This window comes from Prosopis cineraria, unplaced genomic scaffold, assembly GCF_029017545.1.
Source record: "Prosopis cineraria cultivar Desert tree isolate PC_DT_omini unplaced genomic scaffold, ASM2901754v1 PC1, whole genome shotgun sequence".
In the NCBI taxonomy this organism is placed as follows: domain Eukaryota; kingdom Viridiplantae; phylum Streptophyta; class Magnoliopsida; order Fabales; family Fabaceae; genus Prosopis; species Prosopis cineraria.
Window position 1 is genome coordinate 50,483,638 of NW_026555332.1, and position 19,963 is coordinate 50,503,600.

At 35.7% G+C, this 19,963-nt stretch overlaps 2 protein-coding genes across 6 annotated transcripts; one reads left to right on the top strand and one right to left on the bottom strand.

Moving 5' to 3' along the window:
* Positions 1–1,688: 1,688 nt before the first annotated feature.
* On the top strand, positions 1,689–13,914 carry LOC129311155 (villin-3-like). 3 transcript variants are annotated; one of them, XM_054953205.1, is made up of 24 exons: positions 1,689–1,989; positions 4,286–4,412; positions 4,577–4,676; positions 5,122–5,190; positions 5,338–5,574; positions 5,659–5,836; positions 5,943–6,075; positions 6,211–6,370; positions 6,445–6,595; positions 6,684–6,784; positions 6,924–7,082; positions 8,129–8,197; positions 8,268–8,336; positions 8,431–8,568; positions 8,666–8,794; positions 9,187–9,334; positions 9,458–9,468; positions 9,585–9,725; positions 9,815–9,940; positions 10,848–10,910; positions 11,957–12,052; positions 12,224–12,473; positions 13,074–13,306; positions 13,396–13,914. In XM_054953205.1, exons 2-24 carry the CDS (start codon positions 4,357–4,359, stop codon positions 13,507–13,509), a joined length of 2,931 nt encoding a protein of 976 aa, XP_054809180.1. In that variant the 5' UTR covers positions 1,689–1,989; positions 4,286–4,356; the 3' UTR covers positions 13,510–13,914. The 3 variants fall into 3 exon arrangements, with proteins under 3 accessions (XP_054809180.1, XP_054809189.1, XP_054809199.1); XM_054953214.1 differs by having other exon boundaries at positions 13,077–13,306; XM_054953224.1 differs by lacking the exons at positions 1,689–1,989; positions 4,286–4,412; positions 4,577–4,676 and having other exon boundaries at positions 5,153–5,213.
* Positions 13,915–14,245: 331 nt separating this feature from the next.
* On the bottom strand, positions 14,246–19,231 carry LOC129311166 (probable alpha-amylase 2). 3 transcript variants are annotated; one of them, XM_054953244.1, is made up of 13 exons: positions 18,863–19,231; positions 18,399–18,471; positions 18,278–18,311; positions 17,974–18,011; positions 17,365–17,491; positions 17,027–17,253; positions 16,797–16,939; positions 16,584–16,696; positions 15,703–15,791; positions 15,309–15,431; positions 15,020–15,055; positions 14,720–14,818; positions 14,246–14,633 (listed from the first exon to the last, which is right to left on the bottom strand). In XM_054953244.1, exons 2-13 carry the CDS (start codon positions 18,414–18,416, stop codon positions 14,439–14,441), a joined length of 1,242 nt encoding a protein of 413 aa, XP_054809219.1. In that variant the 5' UTR covers positions 18,417–18,471; positions 18,863–19,231; the 3' UTR covers positions 14,246–14,438. The 3 variants fall into 3 exon arrangements, with proteins under 3 accessions (XP_054809219.1, XP_054809225.1, XP_054809210.1); XM_054953250.1 differs by having other exon boundaries at positions 18,770–19,231; XM_054953235.1 differs by having other exon boundaries at positions 18,399–19,231.
* Positions 19,232–19,963: the final 732 nt, after the last annotated feature.

Below are 19,963 nucleotides of genomic sequence, written 5' to 3' on the forward strand. Positions count from 1 at the left end.
CACATGTGCACATTTCACCTCTCTCACAAAATACACATAATTCAATTTTGATAAAATGTGACATGACAAAATCTAATCAAAATGCAGCATTATGTTCATATTTAAAAGGGAAAAATTACTAAAAATGTCTAACTAATAGGTACATAAAGTTGTCCAAAATTTACACACAAAATATAAATCCAAAACTAGGTCAAATGAATACACTTGAAAAAGTCAATAAAAATGTTGATTTTTATTTAATTGTTCCTAAATTAAAATGAACTTGCAAAAACTAATTTGATTGCTTTTTTTTTGGCATTTGAAATACGCTTTGTCAATTTTTCTTATACATTTTCTCAATAGTTCATTTGTTTGAACTAAAATATTAGTATACAAAACCTAGACAATGAGGCAAATTTTTAATTCCAATGCAATATATGTGCACTTTGAGCTAATAACACCATGATTAATAAATAAATTCTATCAATAGCCTTGTTGAGAGGAAAGGAAATATGGGTGAAGGGAATTCATATGTTGACAAGTAACCATGCGTAGTTAACAGGCAGAAATTCAATAATGAACAAGTGAAGAAATCTGATAGGCTTGGTTTAATGTTTCACAAGTATTGGTGTTGTTGCAACTAGTATACATTCATATATTCATAAATAATCACTGGAAATTAACAAGTAATAATTTGATGATGAACAAGTTAAAAAAATCTAATAGGCATATAGTTTAATTTTAGGTTAAGGGTCATTTTTGTCTTCAAACTTTACTTAAAGGGTCAGTGGGTACCCTAAACTTAAATAAGGGTCTATTTTATTCCTTAACTTTAAAAATCATCACCCTCAGCACCCTTAACATTAACTTGCCATGTCTTCACAATTAGTAAGTCTCGCATTACATTTTTCTATTTTTATTATAAATATCATGTTAAGGGTTACTTTTTCCTATCAACTTTACCCCTAATAGTCAATGGGGCACCCCAAACTCAAATGTTTTATAATAAAAAATATTAAACAATGTAATGTAGTGCCCACTAGTAGTGAAGAGACAGTAAAAAAATAATAGAGTGACAAGAAAGAAAATTTTTTAACATTAATAGACAGAATTAACCCTTATTTAAATTTATGGTGATCACTGACCCTTCAAGGAAAATTCAATGGCAAAAATAATTCTTAACTCTATAATTTTTCACAAGTGTTTGTCTTGTTGCAACAAGCATAGATTACATTTTAATGAGTAAGCATAAGTAATCAACAAGTACCAAGTTCTTCCATCCAGAGGCTTGTTTCATTTCCTCTTGTCTGTGTTATTTCTTTCTTTCTTTCTTTTTTTCCCTCTTAAATCTTGTTTTCATTTAGATGTCTTTGGTGTGGGGAAAGAATTCAGAATCATACGATCTTTCACTAATAACAGGCTTCAGAAGTCTCTGAGTGAGACTTTTCCTAAATAAGACAATATATTGACATTTAATTTCTTGTGCCCAATCATCAATAGTCAATAACTCTTCCCTTGAATTTCTTTCATGCACCTTCATAACGGCGACTAAATGTTTTTCAGTTCCCAAAAAAGAAAAAAGAAATAACATTATTTGACGGGAAAAAACAGGAGGAAGAGAAAAAGACAAGACAAATTTCGTGTCCGTCTAAGCAAAAGGCAATATAGAGGCAACATGCCCGGTGCCAAGGTGAGCGGATCGTTTGTCTTTAAACAACGACTTTTTCTCGCCAAAATCCTCTCTCCTCTTAACGGTGCCTTCTCTTTGCGTTCTTCCTTTCTCCTTTCCCTAACCTTTCGTTTCATAATTCATCCATGCCCCCTCTTTTTTCATTTTTTGTATCCTCTCTCTTTCTTTCTCAATTACAAATCTCAAAAGCCTGAAAAGTTAGAGAGAACCAAGTCACTGCAGGCATGGCAATAATGCACCTCTCTTTTCATGTATGTTCCTCTCTATCTTCATCTTCGGCCTCTTAGCTCTCCACTCATCATCACGCCCAGAGATCGCAGGCACGTCAATTCCTCTCCCTCCAGTGTATCCTTATCCACGTTACTCATATCTTTTCCGCCGATTTCCAATACTGCAGAAATTCGATCATCATCTCTTACTGCACCTTTTCTTTTCTGATTCAATATTCTGATCATTGTGTGACCAGCATTGTATTTTTTGATCTGAATCTGGACGATATTGTGATAACTTAAATGGAATTTCGTAGTTGCCGCTTATCTTCTGGTCGTTAGTTATCCCTATGATTTAGTACTGGTGCCTCTTTTCTCCTGGACTATCTGTTTTTTTTTTTCACTCTCTTAATTTGTTGGGTGGCCTCACGCCTGCATGCATTTATCATGACTTGAAATTCCCTGACGTTCTATCATTTGCCATGTTGGCTAATGGCTTTTCGTGCGAGAAAAGAAATTAATAAAGTTGTAATTGGACTTCAATTCAGGGTTACAATGTATTCCCATTTTAAAAACTACAAACAAGTAGTTCCACAATCAAACAGTTCTCATTTGTTCACAAATTTAAATGTAATAAGAAAAAAAAACAGCCAACGTCTTTTTTGTTTTGGTACTAGATAGGTAATATCAGAAATCATATTGATATTTGTTTCAGTAGTGGAAGTTGAGAATGGACATAAAGCAAGCTTGTTGATGATCGAAGATTTAAGTGAAAGGTTTTGGAAATTTTAAAGGAAACCAAGGGTTTCTTAAGTCTGATGAAATAGTATTAGGGAAATATTCTAACTTTATAACTGCCTTAACACGGATGTTGGGCCCGCACATGTCATCCATAACTAAGCTTATTTGAAGAAGACTACACAAAGAGATTTCCTTTTCTTACCACTTGAACAACACTTTGGGATTTGACTAATGAAACAGGACATTTCAAAGTACCAGGTAGAATGACAAGCGCAGAAGCTATCTACTCAAGCTCCATAAATAAGTCAATATAGTCTCTAAGAGAGGAAAAATCTTATTGCACGCTTCTTCTAAATCGAGCATGCTTCATTGCAAATGTATCTATTCAAGTTTCCTTGAAGGATTATATTAGCAGATCAAGTCTTATCAATAAATATTTTACGTTCTTGATAAATAGATCAATTTCTTTCTGATTTCAGGTCCCCTTCAATGGCTCTTTTCTGTTTTGCATAATTTGTAATGCTAAATCTACTCCGCATATGTTTCTGCAAATATATGATGGCAATTTTGTAGGTCAGCTTATACGAATGTCATTTACAACCCAAGCTTGATGGGGATCAATAAATTTAACATCTTTTCTGAGAAACAAGGGTAGAAGTTGTTGGATCTGTTACATATTATCAAGGCCAATTAGTCATCTGATGTGAACCACATAAGTATTCAAGTAAATAACTGAAATAGTCCATCTATTTGTGAAGAATAGGCTATTTATTGATTTGATAAAAGCAAATAGGGGTTATCTACTAGTGTGATAGAGTATCATAGTTGAAGAAAATAGAAAGATTACTCAATCACTAGACAGGCAAGATTCTAGTCCTCACTATGAATCTGCCTATCCTCTGCTCTCACATATGCCTCGAGCTTGGGTTTCCCTGTCCACTTTTTATATCATAGTTTCTTTAAAAGATAATACATTCCCTACAATAGTTCACTAACTTGGAATATGAAAATTGGGAAGTGTTTGTAGACTTTCTTTTCTGTTGTTAGGAGAACATATTAGTTTGAACAGAAAGCCTCCGCCAACTGTAATGAATAAAACTACTTCGGAGGTCCCTGATTTATTCATTTTCCAAATTTATAGATCAACTGTTTGTATGTAACGGGTGCCCATTGGTATGCTTATTGTAGCAATATTGTAGATGTGGGGAAGTTTACTTCCATGGAGCAATTAAGTTATTTGTGATGGGCAGCAATATCACATTGATACTCAAAAGCCATTGGGCCTGGCTAGTGTTCTAAATATTTTAACATGGCCTTGAAGGCTGATAAGTACCCAAGTAAGAACAAAAACCTTCCCCTCAAGTCAGATATCGAGGGGGAAGAACTAATCCAATTAAGTTTCCCATAGAGCAACCTATACCACTCAATATGGTATTATGCATCTCATACTACCTCGGTATCTACTAAAGATGTAGCAAAAAATGGTTTAGAGAAATAAACACTTGTCATTGCTGTTGATCTCCCCAAATATTTTTAATCATTGCAGTAGCATGTGTGATACTGTGGTGTCATAGAATATGCAGTTGCTCTAAAAACTGATACATGTTTTTCTCATGCTCACATATTCTTCATTATTTCCATTAATATCTAATATTTTTTTATGCAGCGAACTACTCAGGAATTTGCATTCACTGCGTGCTTTCTGGTGAAGAGAGCATTTAAGAAAGAATTTCAGCAATGTCTAGCTCAACAAAAGTTTTAGATCCTGCCTTCCAGGGAGTGGGTCTAAAATCGTATCCTTGATACATCGAGTTCATTTGAAAGTAAATTGTTATATAATTTCTTCTTTAATTCTTAAATAAATTAGGAGTGAAAAATGAAAAAAAATATATCATTTTTCCTGATTATCTTGTATATTGAGTTCACATTGAGTGGTTTCGGACTTAACTTCTTGAAGAGGAATTGAAATATGGAGAATTGAGAATTTTCAGCCAGTTCCTTTGCCCAAATCTGAACATGGGAAATTCTACATGGGTGATTCATATGTCATATTGCAGGTATGAACTATATGTTGAATGTTCTTGTTTACTATATGTTGAACTATATGTTGAATGTTCTACATGCGTGATTCAGATCTCATATTGCAGGTATGAACTATAGATATCATTGATGTATTGATTGTGGCCTTATTTAGTATCCTTAATCACCATGTTGTGTGACTAGATGTTGAATGTTCTATAGATGGTTCATGATCTTCTTCTATTTATAATGTGCGCAGTATACCTAAATTGCTTCTTTGGTTCTCTTAGAGATTTGATCCACAGTGTCATGGTAATTATCATACACAAACTAAATAGATAGAGAAGGTGGAATGGTACAACTTACATGATATAAATATCTAAGGAAAGCCTCTAATACAATTACTAACCTTTTGGCATGGTTGATTTATATCTTCAGTTTTTTCCCCTTCTTATTTAGGCTCTCTTATATGCTTATTTTCAGACAACACAAGCAAAAGGAGGTACTTACTTTTATGATATACACTTCTGGATTGGAAAGGACACAAGTCAGGTGAGCCTAAGTAAAAATGTTAGGTGAGCTGAGTAAAGTTCTTTTGAGATAGTCTGAGATACATGATTCACCTGCATGGTTTGAATTACCTGCACTGATATTTCTTACAAAAGAATATTCTTTCTTGATAATAATTTTTCCTTGTAGGATGAGGCTGGAACAGCAGCCATCAAAACTGTTGAACTTGATGCTGCTCTTGGAGGACGTGCAGTGCAGCACAGGGAACTCCAGGGCCATGAATCTGACAAGTTCTTGTCATACTTCAGACCATGCATGATACCATTAGAGGGGGGTGTTGCATCTGGATTTAGAAAACCTGAACAAGAAGAGTTTGAAACACGATTGTACATATGCAAGGGAAAGCGAGTTGTTAGGATGAAACAGGCATATTCTTCCCTAGAAATGAACTTCTTGGACCCAGTGAACATTCATTGAATGAACATGAAACTTAGCATTTTACTTGTGCAGGTACCTTTTGCACGGTCATCGCTGAATCATGATGATGTTTTTATCCTAGACACTGAGAGTAAAATTTATCAGTTCAATGGTGCAAATTCCAATATTCAAGAAAGAGCTAAGGCTTTGGAAGTAATTCAGTTTCTGAAGGAAAATTATCATGAAGGGAAATGTGACGTTGCAATTGTTGGTGAGGGCATATTTTTTGCAGAATTTAAATAATTTGATATTTCTATTCTGCGGACGTAAGCATTTCTTTGTTTCTAACTGTGTGTAAAATCTATTCCACATTGCAGATGATGGCAGGTTGGACACTGAGTCAGATTCAGGTGAATTTTGGGTCCTCTTTGGTGGTTTTGCTCCCATTGGAAAGAAGGTCGTCTGTGAGGATGATATCATTCCAGAGGCCACTTCAGCTCAACTTTACAAGTATGTTCCTTCTCATCCCTTCCCCAATTCCCTCAAAGATCTGTTCCAATAGGACCATAGGTGGAAGTTGATACCATTTTTAAAATATGAAAATAGTTGGTTGGTAATAAAAAATTGTATGAAATATCCTTGTAGCATTGTTGATGGTGAGGTCAAGCCTGTAGAAGGCGAATTGTCTAAATCACTATTGGAGAACAACAACTGCTATATACTGGACTGTGGGGCTGAGGTATTTCTTTGGGTTGGCCGGGTAACACAAGTTGAAGAAAGAAAATCAGCCTGTCAAGCAGTTGAGGTATTAACATTATAGCATCTAACTCTTCATATATCAGCTGAACATGGATTTCTTATCTTTTCTATTGGCTGCAGGAGTTTGTTGCGAGTCACAATAGGCCAAAATCTACAAAGATAACCAGAGTAATTCAAGGTTTTGAGACACACTCGTTTAAATCCAACTTTGATTCTTGGCCAACAGGAGCTGCTACTACTGGTGCTGAGGAAGGAAGAGGAAAAGTCGCGGGTAAATATCACTTCTTCCCACTTGAAACATTACTCGTGCCATTGTGTCTCACTAGGCATGCTAAGTATTGTATTTTGTTTACTACTAGCTTTACTGAAGCAGCAAGGTATGGGCATCAAGGGAATGACAAAAAACACAGCAGTGAATGAGGAAATGCCTCATCTACTTGAAGGTGGTGGAAAGATGGAGGTAATTTTTTTTTTTTTTTGGGGCCAAAAGATGGAGGCCAGTTTATGCATATATAGATGTGTGTGAGTGGATATATGTATATATTTCTATTATTTTTAATTGGTGTCTGGCAAAATTGAATATTATTTTACTCTTTCAGGTATGGTGGATTGATGGAGCTAATAAGAATCCATTACCTAAGGAGGATATAGGTAAATTTTATAGTGGGGATTGCTACATAGTACTGTATAGTTACCACGCTGGTGAGAGGAAGGATGACTACTTTTTATGCTGTTGGTTTGGGAAAGATAGCGTTGAGGTAATTTCTATCATTCCGATTTGAGTTCAAATATAGAATGGAACATGTAATATTTTGTGACGTTCACTTAATAGTGTTAGCACTTGTAATCAAGGTATTTTTAAAATTGACTGAAAACAACCGTGCTTCAGCAAATATTTTACTGTTTTATGAAGCTTTGGTTGGCTGTAAAAGCAACGTTATAAGGGATATGCTGATATTTCAAATGTTGATTCAATCATTCAAGGGATAGACAATAATGTCTATTGGTTTTGTTTACTGGAAGCAATAGATACTGGACTGAAGTGATCAAACATTGCCCTGTATTAATGCACAAAAAATAATTTTAGTTTAGTTAGGTTGACTCAGTTTTTATGATCTAAAAGTTATCTTTTATTTGATTTAATATTTATTAGTTATAACCCTAATTGATTATGTATTACCTTTCAATTCATGAAAAAGTATCACTTGGTCTTTTCCCTAAAGATGTGACATTACTTAGCAAACCTCACTTTTCAAACTTAGATGACCGCCTTAAATCTTGTGATCTTGAATAACTTATGTAGATTTAAAGGAATATTTTTTTCATGGATAATTACACTAACTCTTTTAATTCATCAAATATTTCACTCTTGCTTCATGTTTACACAGACTATTTGTTCCACATATCTAATGTTTTACACAGCAATCCAACCATAAATGATCATCTCAGATTGTAAGGCACATAAAAACCTTTTCCACTGTGAGGCTACCCATTTGTGACTATTTCGCAAGAAGTTTTCTTCCCATGATCAATAAACTGTTTAATCGAGCTTTGCTATGGAATAACATCTATAAGTGTTTTTAAAGTCTTTCCCTTTTTCCAACTGTCTTTTCTTGTATAGTACTTATGTGTGTGAAAGATGAAGCGATCTCTTACTGCATCTGTGAATTGAGATGAAACAATATTAAAGGGCATGAAATGATATTCAGATTTTTAAAACTTCTTTTTCTAATGGCTTTCATTGCTGAAATATTGATGGATTTACGGCTACATACAAATTAGCTTGATCATAATTTGCATTTAGGAAGATCAAAGGAGGGCAACTCAGTTGGCCAACACAATGTTCAATTCACTGAAGGGTAGACCTGTTCAGGTATCGTTATCACATTTTGAAGTTTGGAATGTGTTTGTGAATTGTCTACAATTGAATTAGCTTCTTGCAGGGTCGCTTATTTGAAGGTAAAGAGCCACCGCAATTTGTTGCTCTTTTTCAGCCTATGGTGGTCCTTAAGGTACCATGTCATTACTCTGAAAGTGTTTTTTGACAAAGCATATAAGTCTAATCATGAGAGGCTGACCATTTTAAATGAATTGTCTATATTTTAGGGAGCTTTGAGCTCTTCTTACAAACAATTAATAGCTGACAAAGGTTTGGAAGATGAGACATATACAGCAGAGTGTATTGCACTCCTTCAAGTTTCTGGACCTTCCAGTTATAACAATAAAGCAGTGCAAGTTGATGCAGTATGCTCCCATTGAATGCTTCATTTTTTCCTTGGGAAAATTTGTGTGTACCAGTCATCTGTACTTGCATCATATCATGTATACCGTTCTTGTTCAGGTGGCAACATCACTAAATTCTACTGAGTGTTTCCTCCTGCAATCTGGCTCAACAATTTACCTTTGGCATGGAAGTCAATCTCCTTTTGAGCAGCAGCAGGTAGCAGCAAATGTTGCAGAATTTTTGAAGGTAAATTCTGCTTACCAAAATGCTTTGGAACATCAGCTAGTTTCATCTAAAAACGAACTAAATTCTTCCAGCAGTATGGTAAGAAGTTAGTGCATGAGTTAGTTGTCTCAGCCACTGATAATTTAAACCTGAGTATGCGTTTACTTTAATGTCTTGTAATGATAGACCATTTTAGGAAGAGATTTTGACTCTTAATCTTAGACTAGGTACTTTTGTTGCACCTATTGCTTCAAGTCAAACGCACTTACTTGACCCGATAGCTTTGTGTTCCTTTTGCATTTATTACAACTAAGCAAAAACGTGATTTTGTTATCTTATTGTACTTAATCAATTTTTAACTTATCATGAAGATTAAATAATAGCAACATCACCTGTTACATGGTCATTTTCAGCCAGGAGTTACTTTAAAACATGCTAAAGAAGGAACAGAAAGCTCGGCTTTCTGGTCTGCACTAGGAGGAAAACAAAATTACGTCAGCAAAAATGTCGCTAATGATACTGTCAGAGATCCACATTTGTTCACTTTCTCGTTTAATAAAGGTAGCATTCTTGCTTTTCACTTCTCTATTTAAAATGTTAGCGCGCTAGCTTTGGTAATGGAGCAGTTTCCTTGTTCTAACCATTCTTGATTTTGGTAATTCTTTCGCAATGTGGATTCACCAGGGAAGTTTCAGGTGAGTCGGTGTCTGCAACTTCATTATGTCAATTTTCCCCTTAGAGCTGAGAAACCTGTTATTTGTAATTTGGTCTTTCTACGGCTTTAAATGGGTTTTTATATTTTCCTCTTCAGGTTGAGGAGGTTTACAACTTCTCCCAAGATGATCTGTTAACTGAGGATATGCTCATCTTTGATACACATGGAGAAGTGTTTGTCTGGGTTGGTCAGTCTGTAAGCTCAAGAGAGAGGCAAAATGCTTTTGAAATTGGCCAGGTAAACATGTCAATCATGTTTAGGATGTTGTTTCCCATTTTCTTACCTGCGTGATATACTTCATTAATTTCGTAACTTTTTCCCACCAGAAATACATAGATTTGGCTGCATCTTTGGAGGGACTGTCTCCTCAGGTGCCACTGTATAAGGTTACAGAAGGGAACGAACCTTGCTTCTTCACAGCATACTTTTCATGGGATCATGTGAAAGCCACTGTATGTGTATTAACCATCAGGGTTTTCCGTTTTTTTTTTTTTTTCAGTTGTTGTTGTTTGACATCGTATTATTTTATTCATTGTTTTCACTCTTTTTATCATCTTCAACTGTAAACCCAGTTTGCTGGATGTCCCTCTTGGTCAACTGAAATAATTCTTCCTATCCATATTAGCAAAAGCCCTTGGGATATTGTCACTTGTCATTAAAAAGGGGGTTCATCTATTTGTTGCCTACCACACAACCAAGCTAGGTCCCTAGCAGCCATGGCATTGCTTGGCCTCCTTGAATGCTGGCTCGGGTTGGCTAGAAAGTAGCTGAAAATTAGACTGACATAGCATACAGATATTTCATTTAGCGCTGTTTTACATATTGTTTAACTGGCTACTGCAGAGATGAACGAGTAAGTTTAGTCTTTAGCATCCAGGTGAATTTGATCATTCCAAGAGGTGCTCCTTGCTGAAAAATCTCGTTAACCATAGACACAGAAATATTTCACAACCACCTATGTTTAAATTCTTAATGTTAAAGAACCTATGATGAAGACAAATATTATCAGATTTAGCCCAAACCAGATCTCGATATTGCTAGAGTTCAACTGGGTGGAAGATGAATCTTATTCCAGCTATCATTTGAATCTCTATGTCTCATTTTTTCATCAACATTTTGAACTTGAAAGTTAAAACATAGGGAGGATCAGAACACAGACAGGTTTATAGCAACTGTTTGCATCTATGAACTAGGGTTTCTTGGTGCTAATTTTAATACATTTGAAACTATACCAGGTGAAGTTGTGATTTTGAAAAATGAGTTTGAATGATTGTGTGATTTTAAAGAATAAAATCTACACAAGACAAGGCTTATGCAAATATATGTGTTTATAAAGGGGCACTTGCTGATAAAATGCAGGTTCAAGGAAACTCGTTCCAGAAAAAGGTGACCTTACTATATGGGGTTGGCCATGCTGTGGAGGTAAGGGCTTCAATTTTAATTTCCAACAAGACACTGTTGTAACCAATCGTGCAAAGTAACTAAGTTTTTCAATTACACTTGTTTACATTAAAACCAATACTTGAAACTGATCTTTAATTAAGAGCAGTTTTCATGATTGCTAAGATCCAAAATATGGGAATTCTTCTTCACTTCATGCTTCTTTATCTCCTTCAATCCTATATGGAAAAAGTGCTTTTGTAGAGAAACATGGGATTCCTTCTCGCTCGCCAAGCATCGTGTATTCGGCTATAGAACATAACATTCCACATAATTCTATAGGGTAATTTGTGAGATGATTATCAACCTTCGCCATCTTTCTACTTCAAAATTTGAAATATTCAGTGTCAACTCTAGAGACTATTATTTTTTTCAAAATTGGTTGAAAGAAGGATAAAAATTTCCGTAACAATACAGAAGCACTGCTCTGTTTTTTCTGTTTTTCTTTTCTTCTCAGGACGGGTGTTGATGAAATGTTTCTCTTGATGATGTTAAAATAATTCATTTCTTTTGCGATAACGAGAAAAGTGAGGTACATGGTATATCAAGGACCGACATTATACTTTCAAAATGGGTTCAAAAACGAATGAGGGTATATACAATTTAGAAACAATGCTCTGTTTTCCCCCCTTCCCTTTCTTTTTTCTCAAAACGGGTTTCGATGAAATGTTTTCTCTTGATGATGCTGAAAATAATTCTTCGGCAATATTTTTCTTCAATAATGCGATAAAGATAAAAGTGCGGTGCATGGTATATCAAGTCATGACATTTTTTGGTTCATACTAGAATATCTACCATGCCTTTCTTACTTGAGTGGTTTTAACGTCTTTCAAGCTCAGCCAGGTTCCGAAAGAGTAGGGCATTGTATAATCTCATCATTTGATCTCTTTCTCGTCATTATTAGTTGTATAACCATATGCAGATGCATTCCCATCAGTGTTTGATACGCATCATACATGCAAGTGTCGTTACAATAGTAATGTTTTCCCTGTATTTCATTGATAAGGCTTTGTTGATTCTGGTGACAGGAAAAGTCTGATGGATCTGGTCCGAGACAAAGAGCAGAGGCTTTAGCTGCCTTAAATTCTGCTTTCAATTCATCTTCCGAGAAAACATCCGCTACGGTATTTTCACTTTCTCACAGATGATTTGCTAGCTTTTTGTTATAACAAAATTAATGATAAGGAATGACTTCTGAAACAAGCAGACACCCATGTTAAGAGGATGGTTTCTTAACGCGATTAAGCATATTGTAGTGCCTCTTTCTAATTTTTGGCACTTTCTTCATATTTTAGTCACAGGATAGGTTGAATGAATTGAATCATGGAGGACCAAGACAAAGAGCAGAAGCTTTAGCGGCCTTAAATTCTGCTTTTAGTTCATCATCAGGTTCTAAAGCTGTCGCCCCTAAACATTCTGCAATAAGTCAAGGATCACAAAGAGCAGCTGCAGTAGCTGCTCTTTCATCGGTTCTGACTGCTGAAGTGAAGCAATCTCCTGATTCTACACCACTTGGAAGTCCTCTTGCAGGAAACATCAACCCTGGTGAGAAAATAAATCTCTGATTATTTTAAGATAGATGTTGCATCACGCGAGTATATTGTGCCGGTTCTTCTGTCTTATTTTTTGCATAAAATGCTGCAAAACACATTTCTTTTAAGAAAAAAGTTCCATTCTTATTTTGCAGAACCTGATCGATCCCTTTGTTCCTTTTTCTTGAAAATTTTACACAATTTCCTTTTTGGTCATTAAATACATGCTCTTCTCACCTTTATTGACTGGTCAATATGAGAGAATGTGTAGTAGTTTGACCAGTTGCATGTTTGTTAGGATCATAGATTTGAGCACATTTATTACTAGCAAAGCTATCAGGGAACCCTTTCTTTTATTTAAGAAGAATTTGCAATCCTGGCTTATTGAGATGTCAGACAAAAAACAGCATGTACCAAATTTATACATGAGGAGGCTTTGGCTTTCTCTTTCCCTGGAGGGATCTTCAAAGTCACGTCCTAATTTTGCTTTTGAAGACTAATTGGAAATATTTAGAAGGGAACTGCAAACTTCCTTGCTGTCCACATGCTTGATTTTTATTTGTTCAAAGAATCATAAGCTGATCCATTTGACGAGTGTGAATAATTTCGGCAGAAGGTAAGGGTGAAAGTGCCCGAGCTGAAACAGGACGCCTTGAAGAAGTCGAAGATGCCGAGGAGACAGAGGAACTTGCACATGAAACTGGCGGTGATGGGGATTCGGAACCAAAGCAAGAAAATTTGGACGATGATGTTGTGAGTCCAAGTAGTCGTGTGACATACAGTTATGATCAATTAAAGACTCTTTCTGATACTCCCGTGTCTGGAATTGACTTTAAACGGAGAGAGGTTAGCCTTGCTTTGCATATTGTTGATTTAACTTTGTGCTTGGAATTTATGAATATATTAACTTTGTCTCCACTTGTGGTATTGCTCAGGCCTATCTGTCAGATGATGATTTCCTATCTGTATTTGGAATGACAAAAGAAGCATTTTATCAAATGCCAAAATGGAAACAAGACATGCAGAAAAAGAAGATGGGTTTGTTTTAGACTTATGATGTACCTGCTGCTTTTGCATCTTCAAATCCACTTATCTGTTGGATTTTTATCGGCACATCATACTTGGGGTTGCCGCACATAAATTTTGCTGTTGGCTTTTAAGGTGGTGGTTTTGTGGCCGGTCTCGTAATTACTTGTGATGCGGCTTAGAGAGTGATTTTAATTTCTCCTTTTACATTACTGCTTCCTCTCGGTAGTAATGCTCACGCATTGTAGCAGCGATGTTAGTGGGCAGTGCCAATTCTCTCATTTGCTTTGTTCCGTTTTATAGCTCTTGACCTCTTTCATGTTGTCATTGATTAGGTTCGCGGATGTATATGTATTGCATTTTATATAATCTCAATGGAGAGAATGAAACTTTGTTACATTTTTTTAATCAAGGCCTCATTTGGTTCACATGAATTAGGCTAACGAAGAGGAAAGTGAGTGAAAAAGCTCATTTTCCTTGATTTGGTTGGAATGTTAAATTCTTGGAACCCAAATTTTCCGTCCGAAATCATTTCTTCATCTAAGCCCAAGGAAAATCAGATTTTCCTTGAAAAATATCTTCACCCCCAATTTCTGCCCCACATTTTCTAGAACTGTCGTCGTCATTGTCAATTTTTTATTTCATTTGTTAAAGTTGGATAACCATGAACAGTGTCTCATTTATATTCTGTAGACCTATACTTGGTTTCAATCAGTAGAAAATAATAGCTTTGGTGCGGTCGAATGCTGATCTAATGAATTTTCATAAGCTGAGGTGGCATAGTAGCAATTTTATTTTCACTTTTTTTCCCCGGGGGGGGGGGGGAGGGCTCCCAAAATAATTATCATTATTATTTGTCACATGGAATGAGTCCACGACCTACAGGGTCCTGAGGGTGTATCCCCAGTTATAGCAAATGAAAAGCTGAAATAATAATAAAAAGGGCAATGATTTAATATTTGTGCCATACTGCATATCTGTGGCCAGAAGCTGCAAGTGTCCATTCCCTCCCAGAAGGGCACCAAGAAGCGTCTCCAATCTTCATGCACACTTTCTCCTCAATGAATGCTGCGTACAGATTTTGCTTAGCATCCACAATCCTCACAGGTGATCTACTGTGAATACCTTGACGCTTGCGGATATCAATCTGCCACCCATATGTGAATTAGTTATACTGAGGGGCATCTTGGTAGAATGTCCAATTTGATAGTTGTGTATTACTAAGTTACTTACCAACTTCACAATCTGATCATGAATGGAGTTTGCCCGATCAAAAAAGTGATCATAGAAAACTGTTGGTATCCCAGGATGAGTCAATATGTAAGCATAACCCTGCCAATAAGTCATCATATACGCAATTGAGTAAACTTTGGGAACATACTAAGGAGATTAGGAGAGTACGAACTTCAACTGACAACAGAATCAAGCAACGCTATTGCAAGAAGCATAATGGAAGAAACTCTGGGCAGTAAAGCATTATTTTTATAAGCAATCATTATGTTGACCCACCAAAAAAAAAAAAAAAAAAAGTACCTCCATGATATGATTTGAAGGAAAGGGCCAATGAGCCTGCAGTGAGTGAGACAGTAGCTTGAGTAAATAATATAATGCAACAAGCATCCTTGTCAGAAGGGAAAAAACACCTTGCATGTTGATGCTAGAATTCTTGCCAAAATCAGAAATGCAAAAAATATATATATATATATATAGCAAGTATATTTAGTTAAATGCGACATGTGCTCCAGAAAAAAGAAAAATTACCTCTTCGATATTGTCTCTGAAGCATCTCAATGCATCATTTTAGTAATAATAAATTCAGTACCTGGGTAGAACCTGTGTCATGGTTATCTAGAAATGTCACTGCCCTTGATGGCCACCATCCCATCACCCCCGGTGGCTTTCCTTGAGGATCCTTTAAACGCCAAAAATCTCCCTTGACAGCTTCCTACAACAAAGCACCTCAGTTTACATGGGAAAATATCCTATTGTAAGAAATTTAATCCTTGACACTCCATTTGCCATTATACCTCCATAGACACAAGAGCTTGTTGACATCATAAAATCCAATGAAAATCAAAGAAAAACAAATAATGTAACTGTTATGTGCTCATATGCAAGGAGCTGATTCTTTTACCACTCCACCCTCAATCAAAAGAGAATGTAAAACGTTGCGCTAAGTTAATTTAATTTATGAACTAAAAAATGTTGGAAAATACCTGGAGAATCCCTTTTGTTGTGAAGTCAAATGCAGTTGAAAGCTGACCTGTGCCATCAATCCAATTGATTATCCGTTGCCTATGGCTGTCTGCAGGTGAACAAGCACGTGAAAATAGTATACTTTGATCTATTATAAGAGGATGAAAAATAAGTAAGCAAAAGGCCAAGTGTTGGGACCATGTAGTTCCAACAGAGATAACAAACTTTAACAACTGGGTATAAATTCATCCACCACTCAGAAAGAATAATTCATATCATTGTCAATACGAAGAAGGACTCAGAAACAGGCTAACAGGTTCACCTGTCAATAACTCAGCAAAGAAACCAAAATCAGGTAAAACAACTCTGATGAGGTTAGCAGTTTGGTTCTTGTGGAGAACCTCACCACCACTAAACTTCTTTCAGCTCCTTTTCTGCTCTTAATACTTCTTCAATAAATGGAAGTTTCGCCGTAGTTGAGTAAAAATTCAAAAATTGAAGAAAAGATATCCCACAGCCATTGGTTAACAATACCTTAAACTCTTGGTTATAACAGAAAGTTGTAGCTTATTTTTTTGTTTAACCGTACATACTCTCTTCACGCTGCAATAATTTCGTCAGGACTTTAAAGTGAAAAAAAGAAAATCAAATTAAGTAACGATGCTTCAATCTCTCTTGGATATTTCCAATTTTACACGAACTTTCCATATATTTTAAGAACTAACACAAAAGTCCAATCAAAAGACAGCGTTTGTGAACTGAAAATTCCAAAAAAAAATCCCAAGGACGTTCTTTTTCCTTCACATCTTCAATAAATAAGACTTCAGAGAACACAAATTTATCTTTATCCACGATGCATTAATATGTTTGCCAATTAACAACATACACTAAAGTGTGGTACCTTGGTTATAGTCCAAAACACAACCATGATAGTTGCAAGAATCCCAGTATTCCCCAACAGTGAATGCTGGCTTTGTTTTTGCAATATACTCTTTCAGAAATTTTGGGGCATAACTGAAAAAATAGGAGAATTAGAGAGGTTAATCAACGAACAGAATAAGGAAAACCACAAAGTAAAAAGCAAACTAAATTCCAAAGGGATGAGAATTATTACCCTCTTGCAAAATCAAAACGAAAATCCTGAAATCCTTTGTTGCGTAGCCATTGGAGCCATCCAATGATGTCCTTTCTCACAAAATCTTGGGTATGATCAATATTTGGAAACCCATGGAAAATGGCCCCTGTGCTTCGATTACCCTTAAATAAAAAACACACATATAAGAGAACTCGTTGGTTTCCAAGTGGAATCAATGAAAATAAGCTAATTATTTAAAGTTATCTTACCAAACCACCAGTATCTGATGTCACAGCACGTTCATCCCATGATAATGGAATTCCATCATAACGATTATACATCCCTCCATGTCCTTGGGTTGTGCCAACACGATGATTGATAACTATGTCAGCCATTGCTCGTACCTTGCACTGCTTCATCTTATGAAGCAAAGCTTGTAACTGATGCTCAGAACCATATGAACTGTTGAGAGAGTAAAGGTTTTGTGGAGCGTAACCTATAAACCAAAAGTGAATGACAAGTTTGATCTCATTGTTCTCATCAAGGTCATTGGAGAAGATAAAATATTATTTGACAAACATATAATTTTATTATGACTGCTTCTAACCTTGAGGAGAGAAGGAATGTGTTGGTGGTGGCAACCATGCTGAAGTAAATCCAGTTTTTGCTATGTCGGGAACTTTTCTTTCTAAATTTCTCCACCAATCATATTTGTGAGACTCCCAGTTGAATGCCTGCAAAGCATTTTTTTTTTTTTAAGGAGTGTGTCAATTCTGCTATGTGCATAATGTAGGTGGTAGTCAGAGAAGGAAGGGGTGGGGGAAGAAGAAGACAAGAGACAGAGAGAAACTGGGAAACAAGACTCAAAACTAAAATTCTCACAAGTCTGACTTTTTCCATACAACCTCTCTTTTATAGGCTATCAGCCCCTAACAAACCCAACGGCTACTAACTAACTTACACTTTACACTATTGGTTGGTTTTCATAGTAAAAAACCAAGATGCAGCATATAACATGGAACTAACCAGATCAGCATAGCTTTCCAACTAAATATTGCCCAAAGTTAGAGAAACAAACAACATATACTTTTGAAAAGTGTAGCCAAAAAAGGCAACATAATAATGCGATAACTAAACCGAGAACATTGTCTTCAAAACTTGTAAGTTACAGGGAGGCAACTAAGAACACAAGCAGAGTCCCAAGTTTTTAGTTTACCTGAAAAAGAATTTCCTTTCCATTTCGTATCAGTGCACCTGGTCATACATGTCAAGGAAACATTCAGTAAAGTCAAAATACCCTCACCTGAGCATTCAAATTAACATGTTACATACAACCGTTAAGCTGACACAATGACAGCCACCGAAAATTCAGTTATGAATATAACTTTTACTAGTATTGATTATAATACCAGCTATCACTACAATGTGCACGTCATGGGAGTTTCAATTCTTAGTCAGCAAAAGACTATATGATGACACTGTGAATCTATATGCATGTGAAATATGGGAAGAACACATACCATGATCATTTTGTTGATTAGTTTGATCAAACTCCTGCCCATCAACCAAAAGATAAAGTTAAACAAAGAAATATGAAAAATGTTTCCCAAAAGCTTGATAGAATAGGAATCTTTGGCTCACATTATTTAGGTAACCCATAGCAGCTCAAAGATTAGAAACAGTGGGTGAACGAATTCAGCTTTAATGTGGCAACCTGCATCAATGGTCAATTTATTAACTAGGCGGTTTCAAGGCTGACAATGAAAGTTGAGACCATATGAATTGTTGAGATAACAATCAAAGCATAAGAAATGAAAAACATGAGACTGTGATTTGCTAATGTTCTTGAGACTCGATGATAGCGTCATCCTTTAACAGAGAGAAAGATAGGAAGCCACTTCAGGTTCTTGATGCCAATAGAAGCACCAAATTCTTCGTCCCAGGCAAAACGCAAATTCATAAGGATCGATAATGCACAGCAACCAAACTCAAAAGCAACTTTGAAGTCATACTTTCTAGTGTAGTAGAAAAAGTAGCATCCCAAAAGCAACACTGGAGCTCATGAAACAAGGAAAATCAAGAACACATAAAGAGCAGAAACGGACAAGGGTGAATTGAGGATTGAAGCGTGAGTTGGAGAGATAGCCCCGCCTATAAGTAGAGAGAAAAGTAGAATGTTTTGTGTCACCATCCACTAAGTTGGGAATCACGCCATTCTGTCCATAAGATGGCAAAAAGGAAAGAATTAAGATAAAATAATAATAAAAGGGAATCAGCTCCTGAAATGAGAGACGAGCATATTTCAGAGTGAACGAGCAGAAATTAGAGGAAGAGAGACGCGGCGAAACCAAAGGGGTAAGGGCGTCTTAGCTGTTAGATAAGGAGCCACTATATTCGAACTCCATAGCAGTAGCTGAAAGTGATAGGATCGGAAATGGAGGAGCAGAATCTCTCTCTTACGCACAGGAGTTTTGGTTCTTACGAGAACTGCCACATTGCTGGCTTGCCAAGCAAGCAACCATCAAATTGGGATTGACGACTTTGGGTAATGCTATTCACGCTTCAGCAAAAATCTCTAGATCCACCCTTTCTGGGCCACGGTCGGCCCAATATTTTTCTGACATTCCTGGCCTGTTGGGAAATTTTGATCCGTGTTTAAAACGGCGGTGTTTTGGTGTCTGATCCAGAAAGACCCAGAAAGAAGTTCAACATTTACACCTGAATCCCAAGTATTGAGAACAGAACTGGACCGCGGGTCTGATTATCTATGTGCCCGTTTGAATTTTAATTAAATATAATAAATTATAAAAATAATTAATTAAATAATAAATTTTAATTATAATTAATTATATTATAACATAATCTGTTTAGATATTATTTTTTTAAAATTAATTTTAACAAAATTGAAAATATTTGAATAACTTAATCAGAACCAATTTTAGTTATATAAATTATTATATAATTTAATTTTTAAATATCAAACATCAATTTTTTGAGAATACAAAGTTTGAATTTTATTAAGAAGAAAAAAAGAGAAAAGAGTTTGGTTTATTTTGATTAAATTATGTTCTTTCTTTATAATTTTTTCTTGAGCCTTTTTTTATAATTTGCCCCAACGTTTTTGGTTAGATTTTCTCTAAAACACTCGGTTTCTCAGCTTCTAAAGAAAATTCATTTTTGACCCAAAAATTGATTAACCTATAAAA

Bases quoted from the DNA above. Each gene is read 5' to 3' on its own strand.
- LOC129311155 (XM_054953205.1), top strand. From the start codon at position 4,357: ATGTCTAGCTCAACAAAAGTTTTAGATCCTGCCTTCCAGGGAGTGGGT. The intron at 4,677-5,121 runs GTATGAACTATA...GCTTATTTTCAG, and splicing joins ATTCATATGTCATATTGCAG to ACAACACAAGCAAAAGGAGG. The intron at 7,083-8,128 runs GTAATTTCTATC...ATTTGCATTTAG, and splicing joins TTGGGAAAGATAGCGTTGAG to GAAGATCAAAGGAGGGCAAC.
- LOC129311166 (XM_054953244.1), bottom strand. The intron at 14,819-15,019 runs GTACTTTTTTTT...ACTTATTGGCAG, and splicing joins CTTCAAATCATATCATGGAG to GGTTATGCTTACATATTGAC. The intron at 14,634-14,719 runs GTAAGTAACTTA...TATGGGTGGCAG, and splicing joins ATGATCAGATTGTGAAGTTG to ATTGATATCCGCAAGCGTCA.